This window comes from Sinocyclocheilus rhinocerous, unplaced genomic scaffold (assembly GCF_001515625.1).
Source record: "Sinocyclocheilus rhinocerous isolate Xijiao unplaced genomic scaffold, SAMN03320098_v1.1 scaffold174, whole genome shotgun sequence".
Taxonomy (NCBI): domain Eukaryota; kingdom Metazoa; phylum Chordata; class Actinopteri; order Cypriniformes; family Cyprinidae; genus Sinocyclocheilus; species Sinocyclocheilus rhinocerous.
In genome coordinates this window covers 1,093,777-1,111,951 of record NW_015646289.1, presented here as the reverse complement: position 1 = coordinate 1,111,951, position 18,175 = coordinate 1,093,777, and the positions used below count along the sequence as shown (strand labels likewise).

At 37.4% G+C, this 18,175-nt stretch overlaps 2 protein-coding genes across 13 annotated transcripts in view; one reads left to right on the top strand and one right to left on the bottom strand.

Moving 5' to 3' along the window:
- The first annotated feature begins 438 nt into the window (after window positions 1–438).
- Window positions 439–5,787, top strand: LOC107707225 (platelet-derived growth factor receptor-like protein). Its single transcript, XM_016511180.1, has 6 exons — window positions 439–606; window positions 1,359–1,638; window positions 2,972–3,123; window positions 3,200–3,499; window positions 3,594–3,730; window positions 4,896–5,787. Exons 1-6 carry the CDS (start codon window positions 552–554, stop codon window positions 5,085–5,087), a joined length of 1,116 nt encoding a protein of 371 aa, XP_016366666.1. The 5' UTR covers window positions 439–551; the 3' UTR covers window positions 5,088–5,787.
- Window positions 5,788–5,968: 181 nt separating this feature from the next.
- The window catches only part of LOC107707220 (microtubule-associated tumor suppressor 1 homolog A), a 35,075-nt gene continuing 22,868 nt past the window's right edge, over window positions 5,969–18,175 (bottom strand). For 5 of the 12 annotated variants that reach the window (XM_016511167.1, XM_016511172.1, XM_016511168.1 and 2 more), the window contains 8 exons: window positions 14,334–14,400; window positions 10,162–10,376; window positions 9,768–9,873; window positions 9,145–9,218; window positions 8,919–9,014; window positions 8,200–8,313; window positions 7,978–8,075; window positions 6,978–7,602 (listed from right to left, as the gene is read on the bottom strand). In XM_016511167.1, coding sequence (XP_016366653.1) covers window positions 7,389–7,602; window positions 7,978–8,075; window positions 8,200–8,313; window positions 8,919–9,014; window positions 9,145–9,218; window positions 9,768–9,873; window positions 10,162–10,376; window positions 14,334–14,400 — 984 coding nt within the window. In that variant the 3' untranslated portion in view covers window positions 6,978–7,388. Of the gene's footprint in view, window positions 7,603–7,977; window positions 8,076–8,199; window positions 8,314–8,918; window positions 9,015–9,144; window positions 9,219–9,767; window positions 9,874–10,161; window positions 10,377–12,362; window positions 13,412–14,055; window positions 14,202–14,333; window positions 14,401–17,749; window positions 17,971–18,175 lie in introns of those variants that run through there. The other 7 variants (XR_001636231.1, XR_001636232.1, XM_016511171.1 and 4 more) reach the window with 7 other exon arrangements.

The following is an 18,175-nucleotide window of genomic DNA, read 5'->3' as shown; positions in this document are numbered from 1 at the left end:
GCTAGGTTTAGCAAAATATTTTTGTATATATATATATTTTTCAATATATATTGTATTGTGTTGTTCACTACTGGTAACATACTTACTTTTTTATCCTGGGTGAAAAAAAATAAATAAAAATGGGGCACAACTTAGGATAAAGACATTTTCCGTATTTATATATTTTTTTTACAGGTGTTTTACTTGTATTTTGAATTTTGCACTTCATTGCGTTGTGTTTTAGGGCTAACGGAAACGTCCGTAAAATTACTGGATAATGTCTGTGCTGAGGGGGCTGCAGCACCCGCAATTTTTCATTTTTGGGTAAACTATTTTTATAAATTTGGGATTGGGATTATGAGGCCAATACCGCAAATAGCTGCAGTCCAGCAGAGGGCATTAGAGGATCACAGACTGACACTGAAGGGGGAGTGTGCAGACGGGTTGGGGAAATTCCTCTTTTCTCACAGAGGATGGAGCTGACTGTGTAAACGGGACAGACAGTGGACGAAGAGCTCCTGTGCTGCTCTCAGACCCCGTGTGCTCTGCTGGAACTCTCCACTTCAGCCATCATGAAGCTCTGGCTCTTCTTCACACTGGCACTGCTCTGGCTGGAGGTCCAAAATGGTGAGCAGAGCTTTCTTCTGCCTTGTTATTATTACTTCAAAACATGAAGAAAGTCAAAAATGGTCTTTCTATTGCCTGAAAAGGAAATACATTGAATGTGTATGGTGTGCCAGTGGTGACTACGGTGCCAATGGAAACCAAATTCCAGAGTAGAAAGGGGAGGAGAGATCAAATCAGGGCAGAGTTTTACTTAAATTTATGATTAAATTGTACAGCAGAGACAACAGATAGAGAATCAAATATGTTTGCATCCTAACAAGGCAACTTTTTAGGTTTTTTTTCCTATGATTTTTTAAAAATTCAAACATAAATCAAAAGGAATCAAAAGATCTGTATACAGTTTTCCTCTAGACCTCATGATCCTTGCATGTGTCAAAATGTATGATTCAGTGAACCTCAGCATTGTTCAGTTTTGTACGCTTTTGCACAGAGAACAAGAAAGGCATACTTCCAGCATTGCTGTTTGTACAGCTGTTAGCTGAAGCATATAGAGCAGATTTCCAGATGGCAGAAACCTCTTACGCTTGCTCTCTCTCTCTCTCCTTCTTTTTTTTTTTGGCTTGGTCATAGGAGTTATCAAGTGTCACAAAGAAAGAAATTAAACATATGCCGTATTATGTTTATGGCCTACTAGCAGTGAATAAACGAATGTTACTGCTCTTCAGAAGTTCCCCATGTAAAATTTGCCAGTCGCATCCAAATGCTGAAACAACACGCTGTTGACTAGGAAAACTGTGGTTTGGTGTACCCAGGTGTGTGTCAGCAGGTCAAGCGTAAGAAAGAGGCTGGTGAGAACCGCATTAGACCAGGAAGAAAGAGGGTGAAGGTTCGCTACCCCAAAGTTAAAGAGAAGGAGGCAGGAAGCAAGGGCCAGTCTATTCTCACCCAGGTCCTTGATAAAGGCCGTTTTCTCAGACTGGGTGAGAGCCTTTCCTTGAATCCAGGGAAAGCAATGGAACTGAGATGCAAAGGGGCTAATATTGGCTGGGCATATCCCTCTTATCTGGACACCTTCAATGACAACCGCCTCAGGTATTCTTCTTTCTCACTTTATCTATGTTAGAATCATAAATCTAACACATTAATAGCTCCTGGAGTATTTTCAGTTTGGAATACTAGTGTTTCAAAGTTGTAGTAACATAATTACACTGCTTGTGAATAAATACAAGTTTCGGTTAAACTTTATTTTAAGCTGTCCTTGTTACAGTGTAAATATACATGTAAGTACTGAGTAATATTATCTAACTACATGTACTTACTATATGGTTAGGGTTAGGATAAGGGATTGGCTTAGGTTTAATTGCATGTAATTATGCATAATTTTTTGTTATAATAATAAATATGTGTAACATGTAACAAGGAAACCTTAAAATAAAGTGTTACCCAAATTTCTATTTTAATGTAAATAAATAAACAAATAAATACATTTAAAAATTGTCTGATAAGGATTCAAATGTTAAAAATTTGGACTATTTAATTCAGTGGTCAACAGTAATTACTTCAGGAAGGTCATGTCGGACACATTGCTTTTTGGGATACAGTATTCTGTGCTTGTGCTAGTTGTAAACAAATCTAGTAGGTTAATAATTTCATCCATTCAGAAAATTCACAATAGGTTATTGTAGATAAACTTTTGTGGACTTGAGCAAAATAAAATATTAAGTATATAAAATTATAAAATAAAACAAATTAAATTTTTTTCTGAAGTATTCACTGTTAGAAATAAATTCAAATTATAATGTTAACTTTAAAATTAATTTAAACCAGTGTTCTTTTATTATCAATGAGATGCTATGCTATTATAGTTTCTAAATTATTATATTTTTTATTGTCCGTTTTCATTTTCATTTTAGCATTTTAGTAGGTTTGTTGTGTTTTTGTCGTTTTTATAATTTTTTAAAAATTATTATTTAGTACATCAAGTTAAACTAAAAGAAACTGAGAAATGTTCCCTTGGCAAGTAGCTAAAATAAAATGTAATTTAAGTTTAATTTTAAGTTTTTTTTTCATTTAAAGTACTGGACTTTTTAAAGGATTTTAGTTTTAGTTAACCCGCTCACTTCAAAAGTGGACACTGCAAAAAATATCATTTAAGAGACATCAAGGCTATTTCAAGCAAACTGAAATGATTTCTAAACTGAATGAATATGTTTTCCTTTATGGATAAAATAGGATTTTTCTGAAGAAAATTGTCAGAAGAAAATATTTATCATCGGTGGACATAAAACGTAACCTAAATTTGTAGAATGACTCATACGTTCCATAGTATATATACAGGCCTATCATATACTGCAGAAATAATACAAGTAGTATGATATCAGTATGCATAGACCAAGTCTAGACTTAATTGATTGTGTTGTTCCAGCATCAAGCAGCATGAGCGGTACAGTCAGCTGATTCTGACCTCGCCCTCTGCTGCTGATACGGGTGAGTACAGCTGCTGGGTGGTGCTCTGTGACGGAGAAGAATGTACAAAGGATGGAGAAAGCACCTCTGCTACCTACATATACTTCACAGGTACAGCATCTGCTCACATATCCTCTATGTGATCTTGAAACTCTAAAGACATTGTTACAATTCTCTTTGTATCTAGACAAAGACGAGCTGTTTGTCCCCTCTGCCATCCATTTTGAGATCATCTACCTGCGCCCTGACAAGCCTGCCACTGTCCCGTGCCGGGTGACAAACCCCAAAATCAACGTCTCGCTGCATAGGGAAGTTCCTGCAGAAGAAATTGCTGTGGATGGGATCCAGGTCTCTTACAACCCCATGAAAGGCTTCATCATCCAAAACCCCAGTCCAGAACACAAGGGCGCTTATTACTGCAAGGCCAACAGCACCACGAAAACCACTCCACAAATATCCACTAAATACCAGCTGCTGTATGTGGAAGGTAAGAGGAGAGCATAGTAGTGCTGCTAATAACACATTTTACATAGTGTTTTTGGCAAAGATGCATTTTTGTTTTGCCATTTTTCCCCTCGTAGTGCCTAGTGGCCCCCCTTTGGTGACTATTGAGGCTTCTTCGAACATAGTGAGTGGTGGAGACATCTTCAATGTTACATGCACAGTTCTGGGTGAACCTGAGATGAATGTCAGCTTCAGCTGGAGCTATCCTGGCCAGGTGAGTGCTACATTATTATTATTTTTTTCTTTTAGAAAAGGTGAGTTGGCCAAGATTTGCTCATCTGAGTGTCCGATTCAGGATGATTGGGTCAATAATATTTGAGTTTTTCAGTATTATGCTATTTTGTGGATGCTACAGGTTTGCTCGTAACAATTCTAAAGAGATACACTATTGATCAAAAGTTTAGAGCAACTATGATTTTCAATGTTTTTGAAAGACGTATCTTATGCTCGCCAAGGCTGCATTTATTTGAACGAAAATACATTAAGAACAGTAATACCGTGAAATATTATTACAATGCTAAAGATCTTTATAATCTGCTGATTTGGTGCTCAGCTATTAAGGGTTCATATTGTCAGCACTAAACAGTTTTTGCTGCTTAATTTTGCTTTTTATTCAGGATTCTTTGACAGTTTCACAGTTTCAAAAGAACAATTTATTTGTAATATATATTTTCGTACCTTTATTTACTGTACCTTTTGATCAATTTAATGTGTCTTTGCTGAAAATATATATTTTATTTAACTTAATCTGAATGGTAGTTTACAAACAAAAATACTAAGCAGTGCTATTATTTTCAACATTTATAATAAGAATATTATTTCTTGAGCAGCAAATCAGTATATTAGAATGATTTTTGAAAGATCTTGTGATGCTGAAAATTCAGTTTTGCCATCACAGGAATAACTTACATTTAAAATATATTCAAACAGACAGTTGTTTTAAATTGTAACAATAATTCACAATATTACTATTTTTGCTGTATTTTTGATCAAATGCTGCCTGCCTTAGCATAAGAGGCTTCTTTCAAAAACATAAAAAATGTCAATTATTCCAAATGTTTGGCAGGTAATGTAGATTCAGATAAATAGGTGTTAATGTGATGTGTGTGTTTCTCAGGGAAGATCTTGTGATGCTGAAAATTCAGTTTTGCCATCACAGGAATAACTTACATTTAAAATATATTCAAACAGACAGTTGTTTTAAATTGTAACAATAATTCACAATATTACTATTTTTGCTGTATTTTTGATCAAATGCTGCCTGCCTTAGCATAAGAGGCTTCTTTCAAAAACATAAAAAAATGTCAATTATTCCAAATGTTTGGCAGGTAATGTAGATTCAGATAAGTAGGTGTTAATGTGATGTGTGTGTTTCTCAGGATCAGAGGCCGGTGAGCATTCATGACTCCTGGCGACTGATAAACCACGGTGTGGGACACACAACACGCATCTCCCAGAGCGTCATGATAGTGGATGATGTTGAAACGATTGACTATGGAAAGTACATCTGCACCACCAAAAATAAGCATGGAGAGACATTGGTGGCCACTACGGTAAAGTCACATGAATAAGAACACAAAGATTATATTATTGAGCTGAGCTGGACTCCATTCAAACTTCAGGCTTCTTGCTGCTTAATGATATCATTATGAAAAACATGCATTCTATATATGACTTAGAAATAAAGTGCTTCTTTTAAACTGCGACTCAATGATGAAGCAAGTTAATGCAAGCTTCATGTTCAACGGTAAATCAACAGCACACTTAATACAGTTTATGATGCACCATTGTCTGTGAAATAGTGTTTTTCAATCATGCTAACCTATAATACTCAGAATGGTAGGCGTTAGGTTCTATACGCATGAAATATGTCTGAGGAGCGTGAAAGCTTTGTGCTCCGCTCTAATGGGACTCCGTATGTGGAATGTGCAGCGGGAGCCCAGTGCTAATTTTGGTTCAGTGCGACACATTCAAAGTATGTTTCTCCTCCTCCCACAGAGATTTCTGTTATTGAACTATTAGCAATTTAAGAATAAGTTACAGTAGAATTCACTACACAAAAAACAAAACAGATCAGAGTCAAACTACAAGCCAATTGATGCATAGACTTAGACTTCCAGCCTGAACATGATGAAAAGAAATGAGAAAACCAACAGATACAACAGGTTCTTGCACACATTCACTGCTTGGCTACTTAAAGAGACAGTGCTCCCAAAAATGGGAATTCTGTCTTCATTTACTCACCCTCATGTTGTTCCAAACTGGTATGACTTTTTTGTTTTGTTTTGTGAAACATAAAATAGTTTAAAGAATATTGGTAACCAGACAGTTTCGGTTGCATTATATGGGAAAAAATATATAATCGAGGTCAATAGGAACTGAAACAGTTACCAACATTATTTGTGTTCTACAGAATTCCATACAGGTTTGGAATGACATGAGAGTGAGAAAATTGTTACTGACTGATTTTATTTTTAGGTGGACTATCACTTCAATTACAAGTTATAAACATGGGGTGACAATTACAAACAGATTAATTTAATTCTTTATTGATTGCATATTTCCATGAGTTTCTGTTTCACACCAACATCCACACAAACAGCCTATCAATACATACCAACATAAAGAAAAAAACTACTACTTTTGCTATTTAACTTCTTTGTAAATAGCTTGAATGTAAAGCTGCAGTGGAGGGTTTCAGACAGAGGGGGAGCTCCTGAGGCCACGAAACATGCTCGTCATTACATTGGTCTCATGATCAGACATAAATATAGAAACAAGGACAAACAAATCTGTCCCTCAAATCTGTCCCTAGGGCTCAATCATACTGAATAATATACAAAACCCGTATTCAAGAAAGTCATACAAAATTTCTGATTCCCAATAGTGTATGCCTTCAGTCACAGGGCTGCCCAATGACATGCCATTTCCATATCAAGCACATTATACCATTGCATCTCTGATTGCCAAGAAATGAGGAAAAGGGATAATTCAACCCTTAAACAGGCATTAATCAAAGCATTCAAGACTTTTAATTCAACCATTAAGAATTCATTCTGCATCAATCACTGTATTGCATCTCTCCTATGCATATGAGAGTAATATGGAGAGCTTATCTGTGATGAAACATGCATCATGATCTGGGTAAAGCTCACCTTTTTGCAGTTCGTAATGTGTGATTTAAAAAAAAATAAAGGCATGATATAAACAAGAAAAAAGTGTTGCATAAGGTTTTGAGAACACATGGTTGAGATCAGTGAATATTTCCATTTGAGTAAATAGTAACAGTCAGTTTATGGCATGAGTTGATCTATGAAGTGCCTCTTTAGAAAAGTTAATCTGGGGTCTGAGGTCTTGCATAAAATAAAGGGAAACCAAACGCTACACGAGCAGCAGCATCTGGGAAATGTCCACGGGCCATCTGGCATTTGGGCATTCGTCCCAGAGCAAAGATAGATCTGGGTATATACAGGTACACTTAAAGGCGTCTGGTGGAAAAGTTGATAAAGGCCCCAGTCGTGGATTCTAATGTCAGTCCTCTAAAAAAAGAAAAAAGAAAAAAAGTCAGGAACTTCAGGAAACGAAGCAATCCAGGAGGGGAAAAAAACCATACATTTGAGAGAAACCTTCTACAAGCCCTGAGATATTTCTTTTTTCCTCCATAGTCTGACGTGAAAGGCAAAGTACGAGGGTGACCTCATTGGTAAGTGCTTCTGTGCAATATAGTCTTCAGTTTTTTTTTTTTTTATCTGTACAAGAGTCAACAAAGTCCATTCCATATTGAGAGCCATTGACATGGTCCAGACCAGCTTCAGCATGCAGGAAGTGCTCCGTCCTGTATGAAAGTGCTTCCTGAAAGCTGAAGGCCATTGTTATCTGGGCGAGACGGGAGGGCTGGAGAACACTGCAGAGTTCCGCGGTGACTGGAGATTCAAGGATGGGGAAGGGGAGACCTTGCGGGAGCTGCTCAGATCACCGTTGTGAAGCTTCCAGAGCAGCTCTTCATTCTCCATAGACAGGCGTTTGTTCACTTTGGACTCCTTCTGGAGGGTTTCCTGCAAAACCGCCTGCTCTGTGGACAGTTGTCTGCAACGGAACAAGGCAGCTCTGGTAAACTTGATTAGAGTAGTCACTATTACTGCATAAGATGAAAGAGCAGAAGGTCTCTCAGCACAAAGCTTTGCTGCAATGAAAACACACCATTCTTACCGCGAAAAGAGCACAAACTGTAATCAAAGCAATTAAAGTGTCAAAGCATAGCCAGAAGCAATTTTGTAGAATTTCCTATACCACATGCAAATACTGTAAAACTTCAAAGACTTTGGTTTGCTAGAGTTCTAACTGAATGAAGCCCACTGGGAAAGCACCCAAATGTTAGAAGCTAGACAGGTGGACTGAGTAAAATAAGTTCTAAAAACCCAAGGGTATCACGTTTATAAACACAAGATTGTGGTATGCTACCTTGATAAAGCAGCATGTTTGTCCATTCTGGCTTTAAGGTCCTCGTTTTCCTGTTGCAGTTTCTTAAGACATTCATCCAGCTTCACATTCCTCTCCATCTAAGAATAAATCAAATCTTAGTGTTTCTCCAGCACATATATTGTAGGAGCGTCAGATTTATGTTCATCTCTTTACTGTGATTAGAATGTAGATGCTTTATGCACAACAGATAATTGAGCTCACCAGTTTGTCTATCTGCATGAGTTTCTTGTCCTGTTCATGGATCTGTTTGTTTTTGATGTCCAGCACTACTGTAAGGCTTTCAAGCTCCTGCTCCAGATAAAGAGTATGGGAGTCCTTAAACATAAGAAAATAAGCAAGAGAGATCAGGATAATATAATATAATATAATATAGTGAGTAAAAGAAAAATTATATAATCTTAAATTCAGGCTTACACATTTGGCATCATTCTAATTTTACCCAAAATGATGTGGCTGTCTCTAATAAAGAATTCTCCTGTGGTGTGCGAATATAAACTGTTGGGTGTTGTTGGTGAACAAACTAAAACTATGTGAGAATGTGAAAAGTGTGTTTTAAGAGCGTTTAGATAAAAGCATCTGCTAAATGCATAAATGTAAGACACTACTTTTTCTAACAGATTAAGGGTCGAAAGTGTCCATAGTTGAAGAAACCCCGATATATGTACTTTCCCTGTGCATGATTGTCACACTATTTATAGTACAGGGTCTTACAGTATTATGCATGGTAGTTATCTAAATGCCCTCGCATGCATTTTCAGAATGTTGAGAGTTCCGGAATCTCCTTAACTCTGATTGGAAAGACCAGTCTAATATTACAGTCTACAGTCTACTTAAAGCAGAGACGCATTACTATCAATAGCACTGGCTAAGTCTGTTTGATAACACAGATGTTTGGGAGCTATACAGGAGTGATAACGTACCTGTGTTTTCTCAGCCAGATCCATCCTTCTCTTCACCTCAGCATCCAGCTTTTGTTTGAGGTTGTTATTCTCCGTCATGAGCTCCTGAATTCGATTCTGTTCGAGGAAAAATGCACCGATATGAAAATGTTTTTTACATTTTGACAGGGCAAAATACAAGAAAGGAAAAGTGAGCAGGAAACACGGATGTTGTGTGGAGAATTTTAGCTCTTGGTCACTGCCTTACAGATAACGTGTCCTCTGATTCCTTCAGTGTTGCATTGAGAGTCTGCATTTCCTTTTCATGGGACTGTCTGAGTTCTGAGAAAGTCAAGACAGAGCAGAATATATCAGAGCATGAGAGGTAATATTGATGTCTTTAAACATTAAAGTAACAAGTGCAACATTTACAGACACTTTTGTTGAATTTTTGTGTTTTATGAGGAGTCTCCATTAGACATGATATTTTATCTACTGTACAAACTTTATATTTTATCCATTAACACTACTCCTAAACCTAACAGACATCATTTGGTATAATTTATAAACCATTTTCCTAATACGGACTTAAACTTTGTCCCCACAATGTCCAACATTTTCTGGTAAATAGAAACAACTACATAGGGACATTGCATATACTTCTACGGTTTAACCTAACCCTAAAGCTAACATATACATTTTGTTTTTTTTACTTTAATACAGTTTTCACAAATGAGGACATTCCCACTAGAAGGTTTAGGGAGATTTTCATGTTTAGCTTACTTCTGGATACAAATTTGTCCCCAAAATATGGTTCAGTAGCACGCACGCACACGTTTTAGAGACAGAAAAAGACCATATTACACAAAAACAAAGCCCAATATTATTTACCTTTGAAAGTCTCTTCCAACTGTAGTTTAAGGCCATCCACCTCCTCCATATGGCTGACTTCCAGTTCCTTCTTCAAAGCCTCATGTTTTTCTCGCAACTCTTTTAGCTAGACAAGTACAAATAAAGTAATTTAGTAAAAGTCTTATTGGTTTGTTTTGTGTATAAATGATGAGGAAATCAGATACCATATGTCCAAACAACTAAAAGGTCAAGGCTCATATGCCAAGATACAAGAAAAACAAAAGCTATGAAACCACTCTACATAGTTTTGAGAAAGTGATCATGTTTAAGTATTAATATGACAGTTTAAGGCATCTGAAATAAAGTATATCCAACAAAAAGTGTGTAAAGGACACTGGAGAACAAACGAAAAAAGGCCCATTGTCTTCCACACCTGCTGCTCCATCTGAGCTTTGCACTTGTCAGCCTCCTCCTGGTAGGTCTGATGGACCTTCTCCCACTCAGTGGAGTAGAAGATCTTCAGTCTCTCTTCGAGGTCAGCGAGGTCCGAGCGGTGCTGCTCCTGGACCTTCTGTAGAACTCCATCAAAAGCTGCACGCAGCTCCTCCTTCTCCTGCTCCAGACGCTTACAGGAGTGAGTCGAGCTCACTGGGGAAAAGATCCGATCGGAGAAGTTAGAAGATCGATTAAGTGATTAATTCAGTGAACAAAAATCAAGCCCATAAAGCACCATTTAAGATGACTGCCTTTTTTCTGGCATGATGACAGCAACCCTCCGACTTCAAAAAGGAGTAGGACATCTGATATCTAATGCACCGGTTTGTGATATGAAAATATAGATATGCTATATGTAGACAGCAGTGGGATAACCAGACCAAATGTTGAAAGGCCAACACGTCCATTTGCTGCTTTAACATCAGGCCCTGCCAACACTTGATGCTATGATTCATTACTCAAGTATTCTGCATGAGTCCCAGTTGTCTCTACAGTTATGGTATCTCCAGCAGTTCTGTAAATAATGTGTCAACTGTTACAAGGAACATGTCAAATTACAACTAAGGGAAGGTTCAGCAAAAGGAACACTACTCCGCACAGAGCCATAATGAACAGGAGTTTCCTAACCAGTCACTACGCTCTCTCAATCAGAACTGTGTCACAGATACGGTCCCTGTGAGCATTAGCCACCTTTGATCTTATAGAAAGAAACAGATGACACTTCACTGTGCTGCACAGAACTGCTGTGGTTTTCACACAAAGTAGCAAGCTGAATCCTGCAGCTGCTCCGGTCTTTGTAGTGTACAAGTGTTACATGGAGTAACAGGCTATCCTGGTGGGACCACTTGAGTTCGAGATTTCTGGCTGGATCTCTATCTTTATTCATTAATTTAAACATCTGTATTGATCTATTTATCAAAATAAATACCGGTATTTAAATATATAAAAAAATAAATAAATATATTTATTTATATATCTGCATTGAAGTTTGAATGCATTGAATATGTATTAATTCATTAAAATAAATAGCAATATTTATTTATTTAATACACACATGCATTTATTTAAATATCTGTATTAAATTAATTTTTATAAATAAATGAATTGCATGCAAACGTAAACTCATACATATAGTGACAGTGATATAGGCACTGTGATGTTTTAGGGAGGCACGAAATCAGAAATGTCAGGGTGATACAACAGTCCTCATATCACAATGAAACAAAAAATAATTACAAAAAAAAAAATGGAATGAAAATAAAAGATTATGCCAAACTACTTTAGGTTTTATTATTGAATAAAAATTAAAGATGCTTCAGTGTTTATTGATATTTGAAAAACTTAACTGCCAAATCCAAGAGATGTGGCATAACCAACAAAGTCATGTGATGCAACGAGCACGCAAAGGCCAGCAAGTCTCTTTATAAGACTTATTTGTCCCTGGCCCAGGCCACTATAATGAAACGACAGCAGAAATCCAGGCAGCTGTTTCAAAAAGAGCTTACCAGTCCACTCACTTCATGAGGCTAATGTGATGCTCATATTTGCGTGAAAACACTCAGTGAGTGCTGGGAACAAACTTATGTCTAACTTCTGTAGAATAACAGCTTAATTACACCAGATTGTTTGGCTCATCTTATCTGTTTACTGGTGCATCAGTAGGCGTTTCTGAACCTCATCTATTATCAAAGGTCAAAAGTATGTCAGCAAAATAAATTACTTGAATGAGTCACAACACAAGAACGGCTGTTGTTCTCCAGGGGGAAACTTGGGTAATATCCCTTACTGGCACTGCAATCTAATCATCTGTATTCCGAGATGAAAACCACAGATTTTTCCCCTTTAAAAGAGTCTTAAAATGAATTTAAATCAGAATCATTATAAAGTTGTTGTTAGGGGTTAAATGAGAACAGTATCTATTGACCCTGTTGTACAAGAGACAGTTAACAGAGCTAAACCATGAGCAGATCCACTCAGAGAAGATGAGCCAGACCCAGAGCTCGCTAATGGCTTGATGTATTTCATGAATCTGCAGTGTAATTTTATTATAGGTTATATTTATGATCCAGTGCACAGCCGAAAGCCTATAAATAATCAAAATAATGCAAACAAGAGGAAAAACAGACAGTTAGGAAGGAGAAGGATCCTTGACAAATGTGCTGTTTATGTACATGCACACATGTTTGTATCCAATCTCTTACCAAAATGGAAAATGAAACTGTACATTTAACAGGCCGGATTGAATGTGCCTCAAATAAATCATGTGACATCGTCTAGACATGTTTATTCTGAAAAGAGATGTTTTTACATTAAAACTATTCACAAAATGACACAAAAGGCAAATGAAGTTAACATTCTGCCCAGAGAAGTTAATAAGTCACATGCTAAATAGCAAGCTAAATTAATTGGACACAGTTCTAGCAGGTTTCGTGTGAAGACAGCACTCGCTTCATTGGAAGAGAGCAGTTGTCCTGTGTTAAAAGACACTTTTGTTTTATAAGGGAATTCTGGGTGCGTGCCAAAAAACATGGCACGCTGCAGTATTCACAGTGACATCACTCGCTTTATGCTTGGGTGAAAGCTGAAAATAAAGCTATCTGTGGGTAAATGGTGAAATATTGCTGATATTTTCCTACAGCTATATTGTGACTTCAGGAGGTGGTCTGAAGAATTCTTATAGGGGTCAGGAACCCTGGAATGTGCTAATACGCTTAAGCAGTGATTATAATAGTAAAGAGTGATCATGTGCCAGACTTATACATTTTTATACAAGTGAAAGAATAAAAATAAAAAAAATTTTATGATTCATTAAGCATTGAATACATTAATCCTGCTCAGATGATACCGTATATCAGTCAAGAAAGAACATAAATTCTCATATCTCTCCCTTGTATGCTCAGTTTTCAGATGGAAATATGAGCTGTGAAATCAATGCATCAGACGTCTCATGGGAAACACTGGCCGGTACTAAATTCATTGCTCCATGTTACTTTGCCCATTAGACTGTGAGGGACTTCAGACTTCTCTGACCTTGTCGACAGACACGAGCATGACCTTCACATTCCAGGACGGCTCACCCTTTCTGCTTTGAGTATGTGCTTTTTGGAGGTGTGTCTCCTAAATGAGCCCTATGGGAGGGGAGAGCTCTTCCAACAGGACCAATAAAACACACAGACCATCCTCTTGATCTACAAACACATGGTAATTCATGTACTAGTAGGCACGCTCAGCTGAAGCTAAATTCAAACACAGTACCAGTGTACATTGGACACATTATATTTCTTATGTTCTAAGTGGGCAAGCTTTTAACATAACTTAATGGGTAAATAGGACAGAATACTGAACTTAACAAGCACCTAGTATACAGTACCATTCAAAAGTGTCACATAATCTTTCAGAAATCATTCTAATATGCTTATTTGCTGCTCAAGAAACAATTCTTCTTATTATTAATCAATGCTAAAACCAGTTGTGCTGCTTAATATTTTTTTGTGGAAGTCGTGATACAATTTCTTCAGGATTCTTTAATGAATAGAAAGTTCAAAAGAACAGCATTTATTGGAAACCGAAATGTTTTGTAAAATGATAAATGTAGTTACTGAAACTTTTGATAAATTTAATGCATACTTTGAGTGAAATTATTAATTAAAAAAAAATACTGACCCCAAACTTTTGAATGGTAGTGTCCATAGGAACTCTAATAAGATCTAAATAGCATCCCAAGATGCACTACATGAGTTAGGTCAAGAAGCTCAGATTGTGCAGTGCTAAAATAACACATTTACCCATATTTGTGTTTTCTAAAGTTTATTACCACTACTTTTTTGCTACTTTTATTGCAAAATGCAGAAATAAGTACAGAAAAGGTAGATGTCCAAACTTTTGACGGATTCTGACAGATACTTTAGTGTGAGAGGTCACTGTAGTCTGCGTGTTACGGCAAGAAACGGCACACCTATTGTTCATCCCAATGATTACCTTGTGACCAGCAATCCAAATATTACATTAATTACAAACAGCTTCATTTTGGTAGCTCTTTCCATTCTTTCTGCAGACAGTGAAAGCCAAGCACTCTACAAATGACTCACACACACACACACACACACGTACCCAGCTCCTCATGCAAGGTGACCAGCTCCTGAGACAGCTCCCTGCGCTGCTTCATCATCTCCTCATGCTGCAGGAAAACAGAAGAAAAATCAGTTCATCATTTCTCAATGCAACACATGCTTCATATTACTCAAATTACTCAATATGCCAAAATATGTCGCCATAGAGCAAGGCAGTGCCAAGTGAAATCTAATGTCATGATGAACAACTCTGAAAGTCTTTCGGCAGACATGAATTATGCATTAGGTTTTCCCTTTGAAGGGTGTCTGTCAATCAAAGGACAGGATGGGTCAGAGTTTTAGTTCAGTTTTAAATGTGCTTGATTGTCATGACAAATAACTGCATTAGCAAAGCAGCCCAGAAGCGTTCAAAGAAAACAGGCTTTCCTGTAACTTATTACTGCCACAAGGCATTAAAAGAAAACACCAATTGTTGTGCAACAGTTGTGAAATCTGCATGGGCATGCAAGCACCCCATAGCCCAGATTTGTGGTTTACGCACCACTATGACAGCTCTCTAAGGGTTTAATAAAAAAAAACAAGCATATGAATGACATCAACAACTGAATTTAGAGCAATGAAATCAGCAGTGTCTCTCTCTCTCCCTACCACGGTCTCTTTTTTAAAGTGGAGGACAGCCAGCGGCACAGCTGCAGTGCTGTCAGCCTCCCCAACCAACACAAAGACGCTTCAAAAACCGCGTGCTGCTGTCCTGACCTACCCCTTCCCCCCCGAGATCAATGCAAACACTTGCAGAGTGACATTTACACTACAGTTATGAACTCATCGTTGCATATTCATTAGAATAAATAAAACCGTGAAACAAATCAGATTTAAGAATACCACAAACTAATCATAGACAACTGACATGCTTTGTATATGCATCCACAGCTATCCCATTTCAAATGCCAATCTATCCTGCCCTGCACCCTGCGGAGAGGATAACGTCTTTACCCTGTGTCCAGCGCAGGGAGCGTTAAGGCACACTTTGCTGCCGGAGCAGCCCATGATCCCGTCTCTGTGACTTCAGTCCAGAATGCAGGATGGCAGCAGCCCAGATGCAGGAACCTCTGCCACCTCTACCTCCTCTCTCTGCCGTCTCGCTCAACATCGGAGAGACTAGTGGAAAAAAACTCATTGGCTCTCACCTCCTCCAACCGCTTGCCTTCTCAGTGGTGAAAGGATACCGTATTATATCTAAGAGAAGGGCAATTGAGGGAGGCGGCTATATTGTGCCTGGTAGGCTGCTACATAAATGCTGCACTTTAGGACAACCACAGTAAGTAGAGCAAAGAGAGCAGAAAAATGCAATGTCTGACAGTTGGATGATTGAGTGGCACTTGAAATGTGCGTGTTACAGGAGAAGTGTGCAGTGACCTTCCCACAGGACATGAGAGGACAGAGGAGGACTGCTGTCTGTCTTGCTTTCCTTTCAGCACCTTGTCAGGATTTGCTAACTGAAAGCAGTGCAGGATACAATTTAACATTCATATTTATTATTACGTTAACAACTGGACAACACACAAAACTACAGGGATGTCACTATTAATTGGTCTCTAATTAATCAAGGCTGTCAGATTAAAATTTGGAGGTCCATATCAAGTTTGTAGTTAATGTACACCAAATAAGTGCTGCAGAAAACTACAATAATAATAATAATAAATTATTATTAAAATACTATTTTTTTCTATATGCAGTAGAAAATAATGGATTGTTATAACATAACAAAAGTTACTATTAATGTTATAACAATCAATTATTTTCTACTGCATACAGAAAAAAATAATAGTATTTAATAATAATAATAAATAACAATAAAAGGCTATTATAATTATTATTATTAATGGAAGAAATAGTAACCTTTTATCTGTTTTCTATATACAATAGAAAATAACAGATTAATATTTTTAATAAACATTATTATAACAACAACAACAACAACAACATTTTCTGTATGCTGTAGACAACAACAACAGATTATGTTTGCATTTTATAACAAATAAATGAAATAAATGTAAAAACAAAATATTCAGTTATAACATATGAATAATGTTGGACAGTTTGGGGAGGCAAATCAATACTAAATACAATCTTAACTACTGCTGTATCAAAAGCCAAATATCACAAATAAAATAAAATAAAAATAAAAGTCAAATATTTAGAATGATGTGATCACGCCAAGACCTTAAGTGGGAAAATACTTAAAAAACATTCATTTATTATTATCAACTATATTAATTGATGTTACTGCTTCAGGGAAATCTTGTGTGGCCTCTTGTAGTGAAATTATGGCAATGTACACAGTGTGCTGACAGCTCATTGCAAACAAAGGATATGAAGCAGCCCCCAGCAGCTCTCTAGGCGTCTCAGCGTGCTTCTGACCATATCAAGGCAGCAGCTGGTACATTCTCACACAGACATGCTGAAGCCCAACCTCCTAATGAATGCTTAACAGATTCCTATACAGGACACTGCCAAAACACTACACTCACTTTCATGCTCTATAAATATGATTATATTGTCATGAAATGTTGTTGTAGAACCCAATTTTTCGACTCGTACATCTGTTCACAATCAATATACAACATTGAATTTTCAAAAGCAGCACAAGCTGAAATTGTGCCTCATACATTTAAGATAAGCACTGAATAAGAACCACTTACAGGAAAGAATCTTGGTTTAAGAGAAGAGCTAATGTTGTACTCTCCTTCTTTAAATTATTCTGTGGTGGCAGTGACCAGTCAAAGTAAAAATGTGAACCTGGACCTAAAAGAGAAACTTGTTTTAAAAACATACACCCCTTTTTATGGACTGATTCCTTAAGTGCCCGATCTTAATTATGGTAGTGCCTTTTAGATTAAAGTTGGTCTTGGTCCAGATTATGCTGGAGCAGTCAATATGCACTCCAGAGTATAGCCTGTCAGCTCCAGCTCAAGCACACTGCACTTCTTCCCTTCTTTTGTGCGCGTACAAACTGTGGCGGTTATCCCTTTCTCACCATTAACTTTAATCATGTACAGCCAACCAGCCTTCATACTGCCATTTTAACAAGGACAATTCTAAAATTAGCAAGCTCTAATCGGTCCAGAGTCAGGAATAGCTGGAGAGATTACATGTTCATTAGGAAAGGCTGTGTCAAAGAAGTAAAGCGTTAAAAGAACATCAGCACAACAAACAGAGCAGAAGGGAGTAGCACAACATTACCTGACTGCAAACACAAACAATAGGACTACAAACCAATACAATCAGTGCTGGGCGGTCAGAACCCAACTTGATATCTAGATATCTAACTAACCAAAGAAATCTAATCCGAACTTGACAACTGATCAAAGACACCATCTTCATGTATTATTCATGTCTGCTGAATAGCAGAATGATTCATCATGAACTTAAGCAATGTAATCTCATAATACTCACCCCAGCACATAGATGCTTTATGACCACAGTAACAGCCTCGAACCTGCGATTGTTGCATCGAAGCGTGTTCTCCAGCTGCTGGATGGTCTGGTTCTTCTTCTCACACAGAGCCTTGTAGTACTCCACATTTCTGGACTTACTCTCTGGCGGTACCAGATCTGGTTGCCCATTTGTCGGGGGCTGTTGGTTTCGGGAACTCGTCCTTGACTTGTTCTTGTCAACTGTAAGCGAATATGCATTCAGTGTTGTGACAACATCCAGCATTATTCTTCTTCAAAGTGCTTCTCCAGTTCATAGAATTTAGACCCAACTATGTCACAGATGTTCATTAACATCCCAGAGATGATCCAAAAACAGATTCAACCCTTCACCAAATGCAATCCTGAATGAGATAACAGCTCACCCCAACGCTAAATAATGTCTTCC

Excerpts from the sequence above, each read along its gene's own strand:
- LOC107707225 (XM_016511180.1), top strand. The coding sequence starts at position 552 with ATGAAGCTCTGGCTCTTCTTCACACTGGCACTGCTCTGGCTGGAGGTC. Across the intron at positions 3,124-3,199 it reads TACCTACATATACTTCACAG|ACAAAGACGAGCTGTTTGTC; the intron begins GTACAGCATCTG and ends CTTTGTATCTAG. Across the intron at positions 3,731-4,895 it reads GCTGGAGCTATCCTGGCCAG|GATCAGAGGCCGGTGAGCAT; the intron begins GTGAGTGCTACA and ends TGTGTTTCTCAG.